At 38.6% G+C, this 21,117-nt stretch overlaps 1 protein-coding gene across 1 annotated transcript in view; it reads right to left on the reverse strand.

Annotated features, from left to right (window-relative positions):
* Positions 1 to 5,800: 5,800 nt before the first annotated feature.
* The window catches only part of fbln2 (fibulin 2), a 46,012-nt gene continuing 30,695 nt past the window's right edge, over positions 5,801 to 21,117 (reverse strand). The window contains exons 7-14 of the mRNA XM_053315475.1: positions 19,782 to 19,919; positions 17,407 to 17,550; positions 16,176 to 16,304; positions 13,502 to 13,627; positions 11,055 to 11,171; positions 9,483 to 9,611; positions 7,684 to 7,807; positions 5,801 to 6,514 (exon numbers count right to left, since the gene is read on the reverse strand). Coding sequence (XP_053171450.1) covers positions 6,148 to 6,514; positions 7,684 to 7,807; positions 9,483 to 9,611; positions 11,055 to 11,171; positions 13,502 to 13,627; positions 16,176 to 16,304; positions 17,407 to 17,550; positions 19,782 to 19,919 — 1,274 coding nt within the window. The 3' untranslated portion in view covers positions 5,801 to 6,147. The remainder of the gene's footprint in view (positions 6,515 to 7,683; positions 7,808 to 9,482; positions 9,612 to 11,054; positions 11,172 to 13,501; positions 13,628 to 16,175; positions 16,305 to 17,406; positions 17,551 to 19,781; positions 19,920 to 21,117) is intronic.

Genomic DNA, 21,117 nt, shown 5'->3' on the forward strand with positions numbered 1-21,117 from the left:
GACACTATCCATGAAAGCAAAAGGAGGAATTTTGTACCAGAAATACTGCAGTATTGGAAGGTAACCACTTGATGTATCTAAATCTCACACTGCTGAAGACTAGCTACAACTAAACATTTGCATGTTAAAGTTTAACGTGGTTAACAGAAGATGGCTATTTGTATATGCACATTTATATTTTATGTACACTGATTTGTCCAACAAGATAAATATTGGGGTTGAGCTTGTTACATAACCAGGTGTTACTAAATAAGGAATAAATAAATATGGACTGTACGTTGCTATAATAGAAACTGTGCCTAACCATGAATGCTAATACAGTTACTTAGTGTAGCAAATATAGAAAAAAAGACATGCAAAGATTAAAAAACAAAGGCAATAAAAACATACAATTAATAAGACAGATGAAAGAAAAACAATAAAAACTAAATAGAGAAGAGAAGACCATAAAGATACAAAATTCGAAAAAATAAACCAAAAAAACAGGGAAACAAAGGACCTTAAAATACAAGAGATACAAGCACTAAAACAGTTTAAGGTAAGAGTAAGGCTAATTTAAACAGGTGCGTCTATAGTCGTAACCCTAAAGGAAGAAAGTTCCATGGTGTTGGAGCCACTACTTCAAAGGTCCGATCACCTTTAGTTTTTAGGTGGGAACGAGGTACAACCAGTAGGTCCTGGTCAGCAGACCTCATGACCTACTGGGTATAGATTGAGAAGGTCACAGAAGTACTCAGGTGCCTGATTGTGCAGAGCTCTATATGAGAATCAGGGCCTATCATGATATAAGACATATTTAATCAGGTCTTGTTGAATTGTGTGTGAATAGTCTATCTAACCTCTACCTATCTGTCTGACTGTCCAATTTTGGTTTGGGTGTAGTCTGGCAGGTACTGGTTAGCATACAGTCTGATGCAGTGAAGCATATAGTGTTGGAGTTCATTTACTAAACTGCCCTTACAGCCTGCAGCTGTTTGAAGTGAAAGCAGCTGAGCAGAGGCCTTCTTCTCCCAGCGACTTCACCACCACTGGTAAAAGGCGAGCTCCACTTTCTTCACATCACCATTTACAGTCAGATCAAAGTCGGTCGGCCTGAACGCTCATCGTCAGGGTCACTGATCACTTTCTGTAACGCATTGCTTTCATTTCATTGCCTAAGCTCTTTGCTTTTATCAGAGTTTTACTGATGTGTGGCTTTTTTCAAGGGTGTGCTGTTAAATCTTGCTACTGCACTTTTACAAGGAGTCTGTCTTCCACTCAGAATTAGATCCTTATGGGCTGTCATATCCTCTCTATCAACATTTTTATTCCACATATACATTTATGGCCGGTATGAGATAATACAATAAAACCCTCCTGTAAAATCGGACTAATTAACCTCATCTTTCAATTGCTGACATCACTGTAAAGTGGGATCATCTGCCACACTCCTCGTTTTTATGGGATTCTTATAAAAAATTTAAACATTGCTGCAGACTTTTCAGTTTCTCTGTACTTATCAGTACAGAACCAGCAACAGAGAAAACACTAAGTGGCAAATATAGTTAAATGCATTATCAGCTAACAAATACGTCACTGCATAGTTACTGTAACGCTTTTTCTGGTCAAGGTTTACTTTCAAACGTGACATCAGCCAAGTCCAAGAAAACCCAAGAACAATTTATGACAAACCTCGTTTCTCATAATTCACACAAATAAATATGAATGTTAGAACGATATAATGGAAGAAAGGAATTTAAATCCCTGACAACTGAACACTGACAGCAGTGACAGCAGTTATTGTTGGATCTAAAACCAAAGAATCAAGTCATTTGTACAAATAGTATCTCAGTTAAAAGGTCACATATTCAAGTACTTAACCTGTCAATCAACCTACATGTGCTTTAATAATTAACCAGATAACTAAACACGCATTTTCCTATATACTTTAACTTCCTTTCTTATTGAGTCACTGACAACAATAGTTGTAATAGGAGTTCTTTAGCTTGGAAGGATACACCTGATCATTTCTATATATATCTTCCTTGCTGTCGACACATGCAAATACCAAAACCAATAATAAATAAATCTAATAAAAATAGAAAGCATGGTCTGTGAATCCCAAGTCTGATCCTGTATATCTTGCTCCTCTGTGCTATACAGAGTCCAAAAACTATAAAGTCATTACACACTTAAGTGGAATTAAAGTAGTCTATGACCAATAACATGCAACCAGTGTCCTGTCCTGATTCCAGCTGTAGATTGTTGCATGTCCATCACATTGTCTAACATTGTCACTCTTATTAAATAAAAGCAAAAAGTCCAAAAACAGAACAAAAAACTGAAATATTTTAGGAATTAATGTATGTGTTCCAAAAAAAGCTGATTTTTTTTTGGCCACTTGGGGTAAGCAGAACCAAGTGAACACAACAACTTATTACCATGTTTGAAGTTGATATGTTGAACTTGTTAGCAAACAGTTGCTTATTTCAAGATTCAGCAGTTAGGAAGCAACATTATCATTCATTTGGAGTCGTGTTTCGGGTCCACTTGGTCAGTGGAAGTCCAACAATTTAGCTCTGTTTTCGCACTCTACCAACTCCGGTTCATAGGCTAGTAAATGATCCACCATGTTCACCAGCCAGTGTACAGCTAACTGTGTACACTGGCTTGAAAATGATGAAATGAGAACACTGAGAGTGAAGCAAATTATACAAAATATTTGTTATGGTGGCTTTAAAGATTGATGTCTTCACTAGAAACATGTATAGTTATAGACAGTGCAGTTTTAGAAATATATTATTATTCATAAATCAAAAATGTTTTTGTTCATTGGGTTTCAATAGAAGAAAAATGCATAGCACAAGCCTTATCCTTTTTTAGGCTGGTGATAAAACTAATATCTGGATAAAGTTTAAGAAAAACACCTTATTTTGTAAGTTGTGTAATTATACAATAACTTTATTAGCAGACCCCCAGTAACATTATTCTGTTAATGCCTTTTAGCAGTTTAACCAGTGATGACAGAAGAGTGAAAGCAGTGCAGTAAGACGTGATAAACTGTCGGCATTCAAGGCGTTAGCAGAATAATGTTACTGGAGGTTTCATCACATGCAGTATATCTAGTCCTCTTGGTAACCCCTTTGAAGTGGAGACAGATAATCAGAGATCACACCCCTACATGTGTGGGACGCTACCTCAATAGCCGGATGTGTTTGGGCTTCAGCAGAGAGGAAAGAGGCCACCCATTGCAGATCAGTGACACTGCTTCACTGGCTGAGCAGTTTCCTGAACAAACCCTGGATCATCACGTCATACAGAACACTGTGAGCCAAATGGGTAATTGATTCCCGTGACAAAGATCCTTTGAAATGCTTCCAAATGATTTTGTATTTTCATAAATTTCAGTTGGTATAACTTTATCATTTTCCATTGCTACACAGATCACAGTTTATTTTTTTATTGCACATGAAATACAATAAAATTGTGGAACAAATAAATGCAGATTTTTTTAGATTAGGAAAAGAAAACATAACTAACAAAAGAGAAATGTGCAGGAGAAGTCAATAAAACTCATAAGGGCTAGTCATGTGTCAATCCAATGGTGAGACATACAACATAAATACTTAAGAGTAAAGAGATACAGATAAATACATACAAAAGTTAAACAAAAACATAAAAATGTATCAAGAAGGGTGACAATTTACAGATGCATGGAACAGTGAGAGCAGTTATGATGTTGCATTACTTAATTGATCCAGAAAGAAGAGTATAGTTAATTTCTTAAATTATTTTAGGCTGTTGGAATTTCTAATATGATCTGGTAAATGGTTTCAAAAGAAAGAATCTCTGAAAGTAATTGAAAAGTCCTGGTTCACAGGAGTTGATGTGTTTTTGACATTTGTAATTTTTAATAAAGAGACAAACTGGCCACTGGTAGCACTGACTGACTGACTGACAGAGACAGTACTCTATTTTGTCATTTAATTTGGAGGATAAATGAAAAGTACCTAGCCCATTAGAAAGCAATTAAAAACCACATAAATTACATTTCTTAAGCCTGAAATTGTATGACTTTTCCTATAGTGGCCTAGAATGTACTAAAGTATGAATATTTTTTAAATGATTTTTTGATAGCTCGTATACATTTTTGCACATAGAGTATGTTAAAGGTTATCATGAAGCCTACCATTCAAACGTTGATGCATCTTTCACTTTCAATAAATCTGGAAAAATCTGAAAATATGAGTAGAGCAACATAATAAATACAAATGATTCTATCCAAGTCACGAAGGCTCACAGAATGGTTTGGTGAGGATGAACATATGAACACAGTCACAAAATCCATCCGAACACTTGTAGGAGATTTTTGGACGTGTTAGACAGCATTGCTCATCATATAAAAATCTATAACAAAGACATGAAATGTTGGTTTTACTTTTTTGCCAGCCATCTATAGCTCTATCCTAAAAATATAAGCTTCAATATTATCCTCCACAACCTTGTATCTATCACACAGTGGTGTTTATTTGGTGGTGACCTGTGAAAGATTCACCCACCCTACTTTCCAGTTGAGATCCGTTGAGCAGTGTGTATTAATAGGCTGTGGTAGCAAAGCACACCCTTTCCGGGTGGGAATGCCGCAGGGTGTAACTCACACCCAATGTGTGTCACAGGAGTTAAGATAAAGCAGTGAAAACACTAAAGATAAGGACTTCTGAGACTTGGTGTGAACCAGTTTATATTCAAAATAACATCTAAATTAAAAAGGGTGCTGTACTAAGAGGAAAATACATGAGTTTTCATTTACTGGCTTGTGATGAGTTTCTATCTATTGGCTGGTGACACTTTTCACCACTAGGTGGGGGTGTTGTCTCACTGTTCCCCCAAGGATGGAAATAATGACTGCACAGTAATGGTGTGCAGCATATAAAAGTATGGATGTGGAATAACTGACTGACACCTTGCTAGAATTTAATCTGTAGTTTTATTGAGAAATTGATCATCATTTATTGATTGGTTTACAGATATAAATGTCATGTGGCAGCTGAAACTGTACATGCTGTGTGAGGCCAGCAGACTGATTCATTCCTGTAGACTACACAGGAATTTGTCTAATGAGTACAAGATGCGTGATTTTTACCCTGAGATAATTACAACACAGTAACATATAAAGATATGTCCAGTAATAATAATGAGAGAATATGACACTTCATAATAAAATGATCAACAGTAACGCTACATTAATATTCTCAGTGCTGGAGATGACCGTACATGACTTGTTAATGTTTCCTAGTATGTTTTGCACTGAATTTCAACACTTACATTTCATCAGATCACATCTTAAAAAAATAATATACAACAAATGCAGACAAAATGCACTATTTGAAGCATCTGCTACTTTTATCTAACTGCATTAAAAAATGGTGGTGATATGGAATATCAAAGCAGACAAAAGTGAATTAAAGAAATGTAGCGAATACATTAAACATTAAATAATACTATTGCTTAAATAATGAAAATGTAGTTTTTTACACTCCATTTTAATTATTTAATTCGAAGTTTAATTGATTGATGTATTTAGTTAAGTTTAGTTCTGTTTTGACTCTTCTAATAAGCTTTTACTACATTTTGTCAGTTTTGGGCTACTTAGGAGACAAGTGCCCGTATCTTCTAGTGCTGCGAAGGTTTCCTCAATATTCATGAGAATTATTCATGAAAATGTCTAACATTTACATTGGGGGGAGGTCAAAGAGTAAGTCTTAAAGAGAGTAAAGCAGAGCAAAAACCACCAACTCAGACTTGTGCAGTGACCCCTGCAAATACCTTGCTGCCATCCATAACAACAAACTGCCTGAGTCAATCCTAACAATGGTGGAGCATAAAAGTTATGTTAGCAAGAGTCAAGCTGAAAGATACTTTGGTGAATACAAATACAAGGTTTGTCAGAAAATATGATGATGATGTCATAACAGTCTGCAAAATGTCTGGCAGCTTGATTGAATCACCAACCTGCCAATCAGACAGAAAAGCAAACGAGTTCTTTGGCAACATTTTACAATATCCTTGATTAATGCTTGATTGTTGGAGGGGATTGTTGAAGTCTGCACATATGAAAGTTTAGCACCATATGAAACGATCAGTCTTTCTCTCCACTTTGCTCTGCTTTTACATAGTGCTGGATGTGGATGTGATGAAGACGTAGATCCTGGCGAGGAACGAGGTGAATGTCCCTTGTCTTAGCAGCTTCATCTCCACGTCTATCAGGAAGTCTTTGGGTTCTCGGACTTGTCTCTGCAGGAAGACAGTGCCCGTGAAGCTGTTCAGCTTGCGGGTGCTGAAGTAGCCCTCCTCGTTGCCCTTAGTGATGCTGATGACTATGTGGTCACCCGAGTAGGCGGGGGAAGGTCCTATTCGGAAAATCTGCGCGGGAATGATGATGTTGGTCTGGAAGCTGAGCTGGTAATACGTGATGCGGACGGGGGAGTTCTGACATTCTAAAGAGTTGCTGGGACAGCTCATCCGCTCACAGCGTCTGAAAAAGAAAGGTGAGTGAAAAACTGTAGCTACTCTTAGATGACAGATGTTCTAAAAGACTGAGCATGCAGTTTACTGTGAAAAATGGATACATTTTTAAGAGTATTTTGCTGCTTACGCAGTCAAGCCTAAAGGGAGGTGACCACTACTCAAAAAGACATCCTGAGAACCACTGGGCAACAAGTAAAATAGTAACTTGTAAAGGAAGCATGAGTGTAACCATGGACATAAGTCCAAAGGAATGCTAATATGTATGCAAATGTGGATGTGTAAACAGGCAACTATTTGCTAGCACATTTGGTACAACAAAGTTTTAAAGTGATAATGCTGTACATCAGATGTTGTGTTTTGTTCAACTGCCCCTAATAGGCCAAAAAATCACACTATACCAGGAGAAACCTTTCCAGGTCCTTTCCTTTCCATGTGGCAACTTGCAGTGTTTGTCCAGTCTGTATTATGCTGTACTGTGACTGCTTATCCATCACACATAAGAATTTACAGCCTGGAGTAAAGCTTGGTGTAGTGCACCATGAAATTCTGCACAGCTCAAGCCAAAACAAAACTGTCATGTACTGTGCTCCGATGAATCACAGGGGAGGTAACTGAAGGCAGACCAAGATACATTTTAATCTTAGCCACTGCCGGTCTACTCGGGAATGAAAGATGTCTCTCCAGGCCGAGCCAGGCCACGTCACACTTGGGTTAATAAGGTCTCTTTCGATAACACTGATAAGATAAGGTCTTGTGGGCTGACTGGTCTGCGTGCTGTTTCTGTCCACTGGAGCGCAGAGTGAGCAGAGCTGGAAAGAACCAGCTGATCAAAGCCATCTGACTCCATCGTGCAGCTCAATGGGAGTCATGTTCAGTTAGCAGCCAGCTTCAGTATCTGCCATAGGTTCACAGCTAATAAGGCCCTTCTGCACAGCACAGTGCACTGCACTGCAAGGACATGGATGTATGGTGTTTCTTATTAGAGGAGCACAGGCAGGGAGGGAAATCTATCGAAAAACCCCATGGACACAGTTCAGTGCTGAAAGGTGGCATAGCAAAGCAACCTTAACATATACAGTGAGCAGGGACTTCACTGCTCCTGTTGATCATAAAATAAGAAATACCCATATGCAATCAAAAGGAGAGTTGTTGTTTAGAGAAAAAAACTTGACTCACGTGTCTGATGCCTTCTTGTAGTTGGGAGGGCAGTCAAAGGAGAGGCATTTAAAGCCTCCCTGCAGATTAAAGCAGTTCTGTCCGTATGAGCAGTTGTGGGTGCCAGCTGTGCACTCATCAATATCTGAAAAAAACACATGAATAAATAATAGGAATAACCACACTGACAGTATCTGGAAGTATTATTTTAATATAATTACATAACTCATTCATCTTCACAAAACCTCTTCAAGGTAAACTTTTACTATCTACTACATTACTATTATACTTTTGTGAGAGCTTTCAAGAATATAACGTGGTGTTCTTCAGCAGATAGAGTTTGCTCATTGGTCATGGAGATAGTTATGATGTCAGCAATGGCACAAAGGTGCAGTGTAGGATTTAGTGGCATCTAGTGGAACAGACTTGGTAGAAATTGAATATAATATGCATACGTTTAATTTAAAGAGACCTAACATTCCCACATGAGCAAGCACTTTGGTGACAGTGAAAAAAACTCCCATGAAAATCTTCTATGGAGTCTGCAATGATTCTACAGTAGCCCAGAGTGGACAAATAAAAAACTGAATCTAGAGAGGGCCCTTTGCATTTTTCACAAGTTTCGCAGAAACCATAGGTTGTCCTACATGCTTGGAAGGGACGAGGGATTCAGTTGGTTGCAATCTGCAACATCACCACTAGATACCACTAAAATCCTACACACTGGTCCTTTAAGACTTCTTGTCAGTGTTCATTGAAATTTAAGTTATAGCTCAATATGTTCATTAGCTTGTTGTTTCCCGCCTGCTTCCAATCTTTATGCTAAGGTATGCTAATTACCTGTTAACAGTAGCTTCATATTTAACAGACTGAAAAAATAGTGGTGGTGATCTTCTTATCTAACTCTTAGTGAGAAAGTGAATGAGCATATTTCCCAACATGGCAAACTAACTAAAGGTTAATTGGTATGTATGAAATTATAATTACTTAGCTTGCATGTCAACAGATCTCCATGACAACTGAGCAAACACTGTCTGCTAATGAAGAGCAGACCTTGAGTTGAGATTGTAGTGAAACTGAATCAAACGGGTCTCTGAAGATGAATGAGTTATGCACAAATTGGAAGAAGCACACTCATTTAAAACTCTTCCATATTACTAGTAGTAATTTATAATCCTCACAGACTCAGTCCGCAGAGTAAAAGCTGTAAATGTTATGTGTCAACCTGCCAACTGCAGATTTTGGGGAAGTGTGGTGTTTGTGCTCTCATTAGTTCTCTTTATTCTTTTAAACAGGCTTTAATCTCATTTTAAATTATTTTTCACACAGGAAACATAAAAGAGGCTAAAGACTGTCAGAGTCACTCCAGCAGGCACAATAAGTGCAGCCTCTTACTGCATTTTTAACAAAGCTACTTTATAGGCATTATTTTTATTCTCTTTAGAATAAGTTTGAAAGTTGCTATTAAAGACATGGCATTAGATAAATAAGCAATGGCATATTGTAGAGTAATTTATACCACCAATGAATTCAGCTGCACACTAAACACATCAGCACAGTTTCTATTTCATTTCTAATTTGCCTGGGACCAATTAAAGTAGATTTTAATGCTGAATGTCGACAGAGTTTCACATCTGTCTGCCTCCAGTTTCCAATTTGTGGAAAAATACTTTAAATGAAGGGAACCAATTGTGTTTTTCTCTTGACATAATTAAGTTGTAAATGTTCTCAAATGTAACGCAAAAAGAAATAAAAGCCTGTTCCAGACCTAAAAAACCCCCAAAAAACCAAACGTATTCCAGTACATTTAATGGCCTCACCTCTGCAGGTGCGTCCGTTGGCGGACATGACGTATCCATGGGGAGGACAGGCACACTGGTAGCTGCCAGCCACATTCACACACTGGAAGGTACAAAGGTTCCCAATGCTCTGGGAGCACTCATCAATATCTGTTAAAAAGGGCGAAAACACACACACACATCAGTCAGAATAAAAGCCACAGGCATGTTCATATCAAATGAGGCAGTAGGACTTTTCCTCTTTGTGTGTATGTGTGTGTGTGTGACAGGTTTCGTGTTTCAGGGATTAACAACAGGAGCAATCTTAAGGCCTCGTCAACCAAGACAAAATAAAATCTGTTTCTGCAGACCGCTGTCATGCTGTTATCAGATCAGTCTCAACATTCAAGCAAAAATTGTATCATTATTTGGATCAGTGGAGTCTTCATATTAAGCTTTTGATTTGATTTAAGAGTTATTCCTTAAAACCCCATTTGACCAAAAGTTCCAGGTACTTTGGAACCAGAGGAACTCATGCTAGGAACTGGACTTGGAACACTTAAGTCCCTGTTGTGCAGTAGTTTCCATGGCATCTGACAAACCAGGATCACACGAATGAAACCCATGAGGAAAAAAATGGTGGCGCTAGTTGAAATGGCAATTAACAACAAATAAAAAATCAATACTAGAGCACTTCCTTGTTTTGTGAATGAAGTGGTACACAAGTTGAAGCAACTTCGTGGTGTATGTTTACCTCAAATGGCATCACTTTAGGCTTTATAAAAAGATCTGATTTCACACATCTCCCTCTGAAGACACAAAAGGCTTAATACAACTTTTTCACATATGTAGTAGTAACACAATTTGAGTTCAACCATTTGGTGCTGATCTACACCTTTACTGTAGTCAGCTGTGGTCCACTGTACATGTGTATATTTGCTTTGTGAAGAGATTCCACTTCTCTCAATATTATGAATGCAAACACTTGCTGATGTGACCAGCCTACAAGACTGTGTCAACTAGTTTTCTGCAAACTGTAGATGGAGGACTGTCAATACCTTTCCTGCTTTACCTTTGACTGATATTGACATTCCACTCTGTTTTTGGACACCTAGTCTTCATTTTGTTGTTTTTATTTTGGCTCCTCTGCCAACTTTCATTTATCACTCACTGTTTTTTTGCTGTCTCGATAAAGGGACAAATACTGAAGAAAGATGACCAAAACAGCTAGTGCTAATGTGTGCAGAATTTTTATGTGATCATATATCTTTTAAATTATGATGAGATTATGATAAGATTATATGATTAGAGTGGATCCATGGGGCTGTATGACCATGCATTGTTTGCTACTGCTACACATACAAAAATTAAAGGTGCTTTTTTAAAGCTTTCACAGCAGCAGAACAATTTCATAAGTAAAGAAAGACTTACATGCTATCCCTCCATTGTATATTTATACATCTAGCAAACATGGAGCAACTTAAATATTAATTTGTATTTTTGTCCTAACTGGCTGATATTACTCCAGTATTCACTCGATTTTTAGCTTTGTCTTTAGTTTCCTTCTCTCCATCCTTCGTAGAAAATCCTTATTGGAAGAACATTTTATTTTACCTTCACAAGTGTGTCCGTCCTCTTTCAAGAAGTAGCCTTGCCGACAGTAGCACTGATACGAGCCGTAGATGTTGGCGCACTCCTGGCTACAGGGGTTTTTGTCACATTCATTCACATCTAAGCAAAGAAAAAGCACACACACGATTAGAATTATTCTCATTTTTCATGTATTTAATTGAATCCACTGAAAAAATTAACAGACCAAGAAATGAACTCCAACTACAGAAGCTTAAAGAGTAATAGCGCTTTTCCACTACACAGTTCCAGCACTACTCGGCTCGACTGAACTTGACTCGGTTCCAGGAACAACCTTTTCCATTACAAAAAGGTACCTACTCAACGTGGGCGGGGTCGTCATAGCACGGCTCCGCGAAACTGCTGTGACTTTGTTTCATGCGCGACACAAACACATAAACAATGGAGGACATGGAGGCAGTGGTGTACTTGCTGCTGTATATGTCTTTCTGTCACACACAAAGCAAGAAAATTGAGCCGTATGGCTGTAACACTGTTGCCGGTATTTAAAAATGCCGGGTTCGATTCTTGTGTGGGACGGCTCATGACTCTTCCAGCGACAACTCTTCTGACCAATCAGTGCCCGGCAGTCTGTTGACGTCACATTTAGTATCGGCTCGGCTCACTTGGAACCTCAGCAGAGCAGGTACTAAAAAAGTACCAGGTACCAGGTACTATCCCTAGTGGTAACGCAAAAAAAACAAGTCGAGTGGAGTCGAGTCGAGTCGTGCTGGAACTGTGTAGTGGAAAAGCGCCATAAGGTGACCTCTGACATCCATCAGTGACGTCACAGTGTACTGAGTACACTGTTAAGTTGCTTTTTAAACATTAAAAGAATCAGAAAAATCTATTAAAAAAATCTAAGAAAATAGCTTCAGAGCATGGATGTATACAAAGAACTGGATACAGCGTTGGAGTTGGGGCCCCATTCATTCCTATAAGAGTTGCTCACTGGCACATGAATCCAAAAAAACTTATGGTGACCCGTATCTTCCGCATCTATGCCCATAGAGCAAAGTGCCCATAGAGCATTTCTTTTCATCCTACCTCCCAACTGCATGTACACCAGACATTTCTGCCGGATTATCTAGCTAACTTCTGGTTTAGCCCTCAACTAACTTCAGTGGGGATACAATAATTCAATGGTGCAGGTCTTCCAGACTTGCCAAATGTTATTGGACTGAAAGTATCAAATTCCAAATGATACCAGTACCAATCCAAGTGCTATACATAGCGATACCAATGGAGTACTTCATTCAATACCCACTACACATTGTGTGCACTTGCTTTTATCAGGCGTGTAGTATAGCCACACTTCTTAGGTGGCATCTTTGCTGCTTAACTGTGTGCTTAACTAAAAGTGCGCTAACTCAAATTCACCACGACTTTACTACCACAGACGGGCTGTAGCTGCTGTGGGAGTGGGCCAATCACATGTCGCATTGAATCGAAATGCTTCTGTTGATTGGCTGTGAGTCATATTTTCTAGCGCTGGGTGCAAAAAGGATCGAATGCAGGTATCATTTGACAGGAGACGCTTTGATGCTACTTGGTATCAATTTTTTTTTTTTTAAAAGGTATCCAGTATTAATACCCAGCCTAGCTGTGAAAAGCACTGTTTTCAGTCTGTCCTTTTCCTTTGAGGGTGTGTAGGAAAATAGCCTTTTGGGCTAATATGCATCACATGACAGATCTGGAAGTTGTAATTACATGATTTGGCCACTATGTCAAATTGGCTTCAAAGCTCAGGGCTGTTCCTGTGGGCTTGCTCAAGACTCTTTGAATGACAGGCAATTTCCTACAAGTGCACCATCAGCAATGAGTGCTTAGATCCAAAGATGGAGAAAAAACATGAAAATTACACAGATTTTCCGCAATTTACTACTTTTTGACAGTGAAATGATGGCTTCTGAAACTATTTGTTATTATGCTGATTCTCCAAGATAGACAAGTTTCAAGTGTCTGGAACAAATTAATCTGAAAAGCACTAATCAGAATCTAATCATGTCACACAGACATGGTTTTTATAATAAATGCTGATAAATGCAAAGCTTCACCTTTGTATCATGAACAGAAACCTTCACAACCTGATAAAGTTCCCTGAATAATGGCTGTGACAAGCTGAACGTGAAGGTAGTCACGCTGCTGGCCAGCTTTGCTCTTTGAGGCACTACCACGCCTTCAACGCACTGATGAGTGACAGCACTGGGAACTATTATGTATGCACCACCAGACTACACCGCAGCCCAGAGACGGAGACTAAATTAAATTCCAAGAGAAAACAATTTTTTCTCATAACAAAAACTCATAAAGGACTCAAACAGTTTTCCATCAATACATTTATATAATATCCAAGGTCTGTCTCTTCAAGGAAAATAAGATCTAAAAGAGGTGGCATTTAAATATCCAATATATCGTATGGTTGAGCTTACCTTCACAGTTCTTGCCATCGAATGTGAGGGAGAAGCCGGCTGTGCATGAGCAGTGGTAGGAGCCGGGGGTGTTTTCACAGGTCTGGGCACACAGTCTGCCAGGATAACGCCAGCACTCATTTACATCTGTCAGTGCAGGAGAAGCAGCTATTAGACACAAGACGGATACCTCCAGGCCACTACAGATTCTAATGCCGCTTCTCATTCAGACACACCACAGAATTATGTGTAGGCTGACTTTTTCACCTTGTTAGCTAATTGTTCAAATCCCAGCGAAGGTCTGTCTAACAGTATTCTGAAGATTTTGCAGTGGTTTTCATATTAAAACCTCAATGAAACAGGAACATTCAAACACTGTATTATTTTATTGGATTTTGGAACACAACTTAAAACCTACTTTTCTTCCTCCACACACGGCTTCTTGGCCCACCTAACCCTCCCTTAATTAGTCCTGCCCAACTAATTGCTCTATGAAATACACATTATGTAAATGAGAGAGGTGTTCTATCTTTTATGTATTTTTTAGATAGATAGATCACACCAGGTATTTCATTATTATTAATTATTTTGTTTTATTATTGCAATTTTTCGGTATTTTTAGATGGGTTTTATTTTTCCATTGGCTGGTTAGAGATATCTACAGATCTATCGATCTATTGTAAGATGGCTAATAATTAAGTTGTGGATATAATCTGTGCTTTAAATCAAATTTAAAACATAGTGCCATGTATTCAAATAACCACATATTTACAAATATTTACATACATTTATATTCCAATATTACCTTTGTACATAATGTCACTATTTATTATATTTTCTTTACTACTATTGTTTCTATTGCATGTGTACTTACTAATTATTTACTGTTCTTTATAGCTTTTTATTGATGCTCTTTCTAGTTTTGCTGTCCTCTTGCTGCTGTAATACTGTTAATTTCCCCTCTGTTGGACTAATACAGGATTATCTTATCTTATCTTAGCTAAACACTGTGGAAGATTTTTGATGCCTAAATAAATTCAAATCAAACAATGAAATTAAGTTAAATACAATACACATAATTATAATTATTTCACCTTTTGTGAAGTTGCTTTTCATTGTGATGTCTAATCACAACACAGAAAACTGTGAGGGGGATGATTGCATTTCAGTGTTGTCCAACAGAGAGCAGCAGAGAGCAGCTATTACTAAACACTACTCCTGTCATTAGGTTTAATGAATTGGTGAAGGGTTGCGTCTTTTTAGAGATGAAGATGCACCATCAATGCTAAAATGAAAATCAATCAACTGTCCAATCACAGCTTTGGGTGCGGGACAAGTGTCGCTTAAGACAGCCTTTCACATTAAATGTGTTTCCTGTGGGCTAAGCTCACCGGAGGGACTTCACCATTGTGCCAATGTAGATTTTGTTTATAATAATAATAATAATAATAATATATTTTATTTAAAGTCGCCTTTCTTGGCACTCAAGGTGAAATTAAAAACACATTAAAAACACATTAAAAAGAAGCAACAATACAAATAAAATATACAAATAAAGACAATATAAAAGTGACAGAGCAATTGACATCAGATGGAATGGGCAGTTTTACACAGATGTGTTTTGAGTTGTGATTTGAAAAGGGAGAATGAATCGATGTTTCTGAGTTGAGGTGGTAATGAATTCCAGAGACGGGGAGCAGAACGACTGAATGCTCTGCTCCCCATAGTGGTGAGACGGGCGGAGGGGACAGACAGGTGTATGGATATACAGTTTACTATAGCACAATTCATCCTATAACTAAATGCACAGTCAATAGTCCCTGTCCTTGTAGTCAGCTGGATACACAGGAAACATGCAAAGACATTTTTTTTGAGAATTACACATTCATGTTTTGATAGTTTTGGTGTTGGGGCAAGAAAAAAAGACTGAATGGAAGGAAAATATTTGTTTACCACTCTACCTAGCTTAGTGTGGATGTGCTCTCTGTCTTTGACTCTACAGTGAGATTTCTGATGTCACTCATCACTGAGGAGTCAGTAAGAATGTAATTTTCTCGTCTTCCACTCAAAGAGCTTTTACACTACATGTCACATCACTCAATCACACACACATTCATACACTGATGGCAGGAGCTACCACACAGGGTGCCAACCTGCTCATCAGGAGGACACTAACATTCACTCACATATTCATACACCGTTGGAGCAGCCATAGGGAGCAATTTTGGGGTTTGGTGTCTTGCCCAAGGACACATTGACATGTGGACTGGAGGAGCTGGGAATCGAACCGCCAATCTTAAAATTACTGGAGGGTTTGGGTTACTGTACTTCCCAAACCACAGTTGACAATCTCTACAGTTATCAGATGTAGGTTCCTAAAAATACCTCTCCTTTAGACTAAATATTATTAAAATTTAACACTCATATCCAAAAATAATTCAAATATAAAAATAGAACTCTTTATGAACAGCAGAAAAATCAGTAGAAGGCTGATGGGCAGTGTGTGCTTCCTGTTCTGTTTAGTTAAATCTGACACATTTAGCTGACAGCTTTTGTTTCGGCGGCTCTGAGCTTTGACAGAACCAGTGAGATAATGTGTGCCTCCAGAGCAGCTCTGCTTTCAAAAACTGTTTGGACGACTTAAACTCCAATCTGTTGTCATCATCTTGTAACCGTGACACAGCGATATACGTACCGGTGCAGACTTTACGCAGGGCGTCATACTGGTATCCCGTCTGACAGTCACAACGGTAGCTGCCAACGAGGTTGTGACAGATTTTGCCCCCTCCACAGCGGTGTGTCCCCATCTGACACTCATCAATATCTAGACAGCCAGAGAGAGATAAAGCACCTCAGCAATGACCCTCTTTGCACCTGACTGGCTCTACCTTAAACGCCTGCTGACAACATCAAATGTAGTACAAATCGCACAGTTACAACCTCATGCGCTTCTGTTTATGATGCTCACCCTCTTTAAGCATTGTCACTAAAATCACACTACTGTCTAAGGATGCTTATTTAACTCTATACTGTATGCAGTTTATATTATTTTTGAGTTATGGACTGTTGGATTAAAAAGGCTCTGGGAAGTTAATTCATATTGATTGATATATTATATAGTCTTATATGCAATGTTGGCATTGACTGTTTCACCTAATGCAAGCACTTTGTACATGTATCTACATCAGGTGGCCCATTGCAATATTGACGAGAATGCAAAAATATGGTATATGAAAATTTAAAGGAAAACTACTGGAAATAATAATTCACAGTAATGAGTTTAAAATAATGATTGGATTCTTAACAATTCTATGGTTATGTTTTATATTTAGTCTGCGTAAAAGGATTACGTATTATACATCATTAACTTGTAAGATTTTGGTTTAACAATTTTGGAAAACTAAAACTAATGCTGTGTCTCAAATCTTGTACTACTGTACTTACACTTACTTTGAGTGCATAAGTGTGTTCACACTGAGAAGTATGGAAAAATGCAGTGCACTATGAATGCCCAGATACAGTACACTCAAACAGGAAATGGCAGCAGAGGACGTTGTAACTACGGTGAACATCGCAGCGTTATAGAAATGCATTATACATGTGTTATTCACACTAGGCACTACTATACTGTTGTAACATATAAACCATAAACAATAAGGCAAATACTAACGTTAGCTTGCAAATGCTAGCTTGCTTACTAGCTAATCATCATTTCCAACAGTCATGCTTGATTTGAGACAACACTAACCTGTCCAATTTTGCACACTATGCAAGTAATTACAAAGCGTACATAGTGTACTACAGAGATATGATATGTACTAACAGAAATATGTGATTTGAAATGAAGTGTTTCTATATACAGTATACACACATATACTGTAGATATACTGTATTTGTTGTATGTGTGTTTAAGAGGGAAACCTCACCGACACATTTGGTTCCATCAGGACTGGCTTGGTGGCCCTGGTTGCACTTGATGACCTTCTGCTGGCAGGTGTAGGAACCCACTGTGTTGATACAGTTAAAACCTGAGCTACACGGCTTAGTCAGGCTGCTGCACTCATTTATGTCTGCAGAAACACACACACACACACACACACACACACACACACACACACACACACACACACACACACACACACACAGAGAATCAAGCCTCAAGAATGACACCTCTACAGGAGAGTGATTGTTTCACATTTAATCTGGACTGACAGACCTGCTGCCTACTGTATGCTGATTTTCTCACAGTATTTTTATTGTTATTGTTGACTTGTTGGCAGTATTCATGCCTTCTGAGCATATAGTGCTTCCAGTACTTGGTGCATGGTGTAGAAGACATGTGTATGTGACCATGTGGATGTAGGTGGTGGACAAAAACCAGAGACATGAGAAAGACAATTGAGTTGAATTGCAATTAGTGGCATCTGTCAGATTTGAAACAGCTTTATAAATCACCAAGTGAGCTGACATGAGGGAATTAACTAACTAACTCACTAAAACAGTGCTTGAACGGTAAGTATATGAGACACAGATAAATACGCTAAATACTACTTGTGGTGAAGTAGGTCAGTCTTGAAACGTTTCCAAAACACTGAAAAACCCCGACAACTTCCAAAAAGGAAAGAAAGCCAAAGGCAGCCTTCAGCCCTCTATGATAGATCTGTAATATAAGTGCAATCATCTGCTGGGTGTCATTAGGCTTGATGATATTTGCGCTGTGTTGCTGTATATCAGCCGAGGAATATGAGACACTTTTATGATATCAGGAGCATCCAGGGGTGCTGGAAGGGCACCATATTCCCACATTCCAAGATGATTATGTTTCCCTACACACTGTTTAATAACTTGTAAAGTAATTTAAAGATAAGTGGAATGGGTGTTCCATGGCCTCTACCAACTACTAGGGCTATAAACACCACTATAGACTTTCCTTACTCCACTTACTATGTTAACAGTATGGAAGTCGGAATTTCACAATATGATACAGATTTGTGGTGCCCTGGTTCTCTGTTCAAATCTATTTGTGATATAGATAAAGGTAAATAGGAATGGGGGATCAGTATATTTAGGCTCTAACTGCAATACACTGCCTGCCAAACCATCCCCTCAGAGAAAGTGCATTTCATTGATTCAGAGAAGTTGGTGTATTGAAGTTAGAGGGAAAGAAAAGAGTTGTGTCTCCAGCAGTGGTTAGTTGAGGTTTTTCTAAAATTCTGTAGTGTGTGTTATTCAGCTGTGCTCCACTAACATGGGTTAGCTGGGTGATGGGGTACCAAATATCCTCTAAATACTTTATGATGCTAATTAATAAGTTATGAAATCTAAAATGCACCCAAATGCTCACCTATTATAAAGATGAACTTCAAGGTAACTCTGCTATAAATCTTTTAGTTGATTTCTTCTTTTTTCAGTCTATCATTGTAGCATTATAAACTAACACTACACAATACATTTTTGGCATTTGTGAATCCATTCCTAAGATAAGAATCACGATTCTCAAGTGAGTTTTTTTCCCCACCCATGTGTTACAGTGTTTTTAGTGCTGAAGTCCCTCTTCTCGTTACTATGCTTCCACCACAGCTCAACAGGGAAACACAAAGAAGGAATTTGATGCTGAAAAGACTGTAAATGTGGCAGATATCCACTTGATATGACTAACTCAGACTACTGAAGCCTTGTAGAAGCTTCACATCTACTTTGAAATGACTGTGTGGATTTTGTCCTCCATCACTTAGATTGAAATCACATTAAGGGGCTCTTTTAATAGTCTCGAATATAGAGAGAGAGGTCAAAGGTCTCTTAACTTGACTGATAGATATTTTTGTCCCCATTTACAGGCATCCTAAGGAGCCCCAGACCATATTTTGGGAAAGCCAGCCTTACGTAATGAAACAACTATATAAACTGCCCCTTTTCGGTCTGTTCGTTGCCTTCACCTCATGCAGGTATAGGGATGATCCAAGCTTGTAAACATGCATTAAGATCTTAGTCTTGCCTTTTCATTGGGTACACCAGAATCAGCACAGGAAGGGGCATTGTCAGCCAGTATGAACAGAAGGAATGATTACACAAGAAAAAGCCTCTTCCACTGTTCATATGGACACCTGACTGAAGAAGGACTTGAAAAATTGTGAACATGTCCTTTAATCCAACCATGGACAGACAGTAGAAGTACTAAATCTTTTCTGAACACAATGTCTGGCCTTGTACTGGCTATTACCTATTGAATGGTCATGTTGTATGGCTGTTGTGCTGTCGTAAAGTTGAAAGCCAGCAGAGAGCAGCACTGACGGCCTCTTACCTATACAGTTGCCATGGGAATCCTGCGTGAACCCGGTCATGCACTTTTGTTTGGGACTGCACAGGAAAGAGCCCAATGTATTCTCACACACAAGGCCTGTAGCACAGTTATGGGTTTGCAGAACACATTCATCAATGTCTGGAAGAAAAAAAAGAACAGATAGCACATTTATGGGATAAGCATAAATTCAATGAGTCATCCCAACAAACTAAAATAATCCACACAACATTCAGTGTATCCAGTGATTGTAAATCTGCTGTCAGCTCTCTCAGCTTCAGTGTCAGCGCTCAGCTTGTTAACAGTCCAATAGGTGGCACTGTGACTCAAGCACAGACTAAACCTCTGAAACCATCCCTGAAATCAAAACTTCCACTCTGTCAGTGTTTCACTCGAGGAAAAAAATAAATAATAAAAATCCCCCTCCCATAAAAAATATCACTTGTTCCAACTCTGCAATTAACAGAAGTTGAACAAAACTTCTTAAATGACAGTTATTGAATCTCATGAGCGATGGACGGAGTTTAAATGGAAGATTTGTTCTCTTTTAGTTTTTTTTCTCTTTTCTTTGTGCCGCGAGCCAATTTCTCAAGAGTTCACGTTATATTGGGCTCTGAGATTTGTTCCGTGGTACATAAGCGGAATGTCTTAATTTGAGCTTTTCTCCACCACCACCTGACGTCACGGTGAAGACTTCTCCTACTTTCACGCAGCTAATTAGTTTTTTCCCCCGTTGGATGGTCGACTAAATATTACCTTCATCATCTAGCGACATTGATTAGTCCTCCCTGGTGCCAAGTGCTGATGACACGAGTCACAGAGCTTCAAAGTGCTTTACCGCCTGCGCAATGCTGCCTCTCTGGGTGATTATCTTGTCACATATTGAATCTGGGCATCTGCTGAAGCAAAAAACATCACTACTGGGGCCAGAGGTATTAGCATAAATCTTAATGAAGCTTTGCTGACTGAGCTGGGTTCGTGTCATGAGCTCCGACACACAAATGAGATAGCAATCTTTGGATGAAAATGATTGGAAATAATCTGCCCATTTTCTCTGATTTCTACACATCGCTCTGGGGATTTGTATGGATTTTTGTGTCACTAATGTTCATTGTGCTCTTCTGCGTCTAAACAAGGCTAGAGGATAAAAATGAGCACTCTAAATATAGCCTGTCTTTGTTAAAAAGCCCTTCTGAAAACAACTGCGTGCCATCGATAAAGCAAGGATACTCTATTAGCCACAACACCTATTTATGATGGACTACATTGCTGGTTTGTATTGATGGATTTGTGAGATCTAAGAGGCCGTTTAAGGACGAATTATGTTTGGACTTTCTAC

This window comes from Scomber japonicus, chromosome 3 (assembly GCF_027409825.1).
Source record: "Scomber japonicus isolate fScoJap1 chromosome 3, fScoJap1.pri, whole genome shotgun sequence".
NCBI classification, from domain to species: Eukaryota; Metazoa; Chordata; class Actinopteri; order Scombriformes; family Scombridae; genus Scomber; species Scomber japonicus.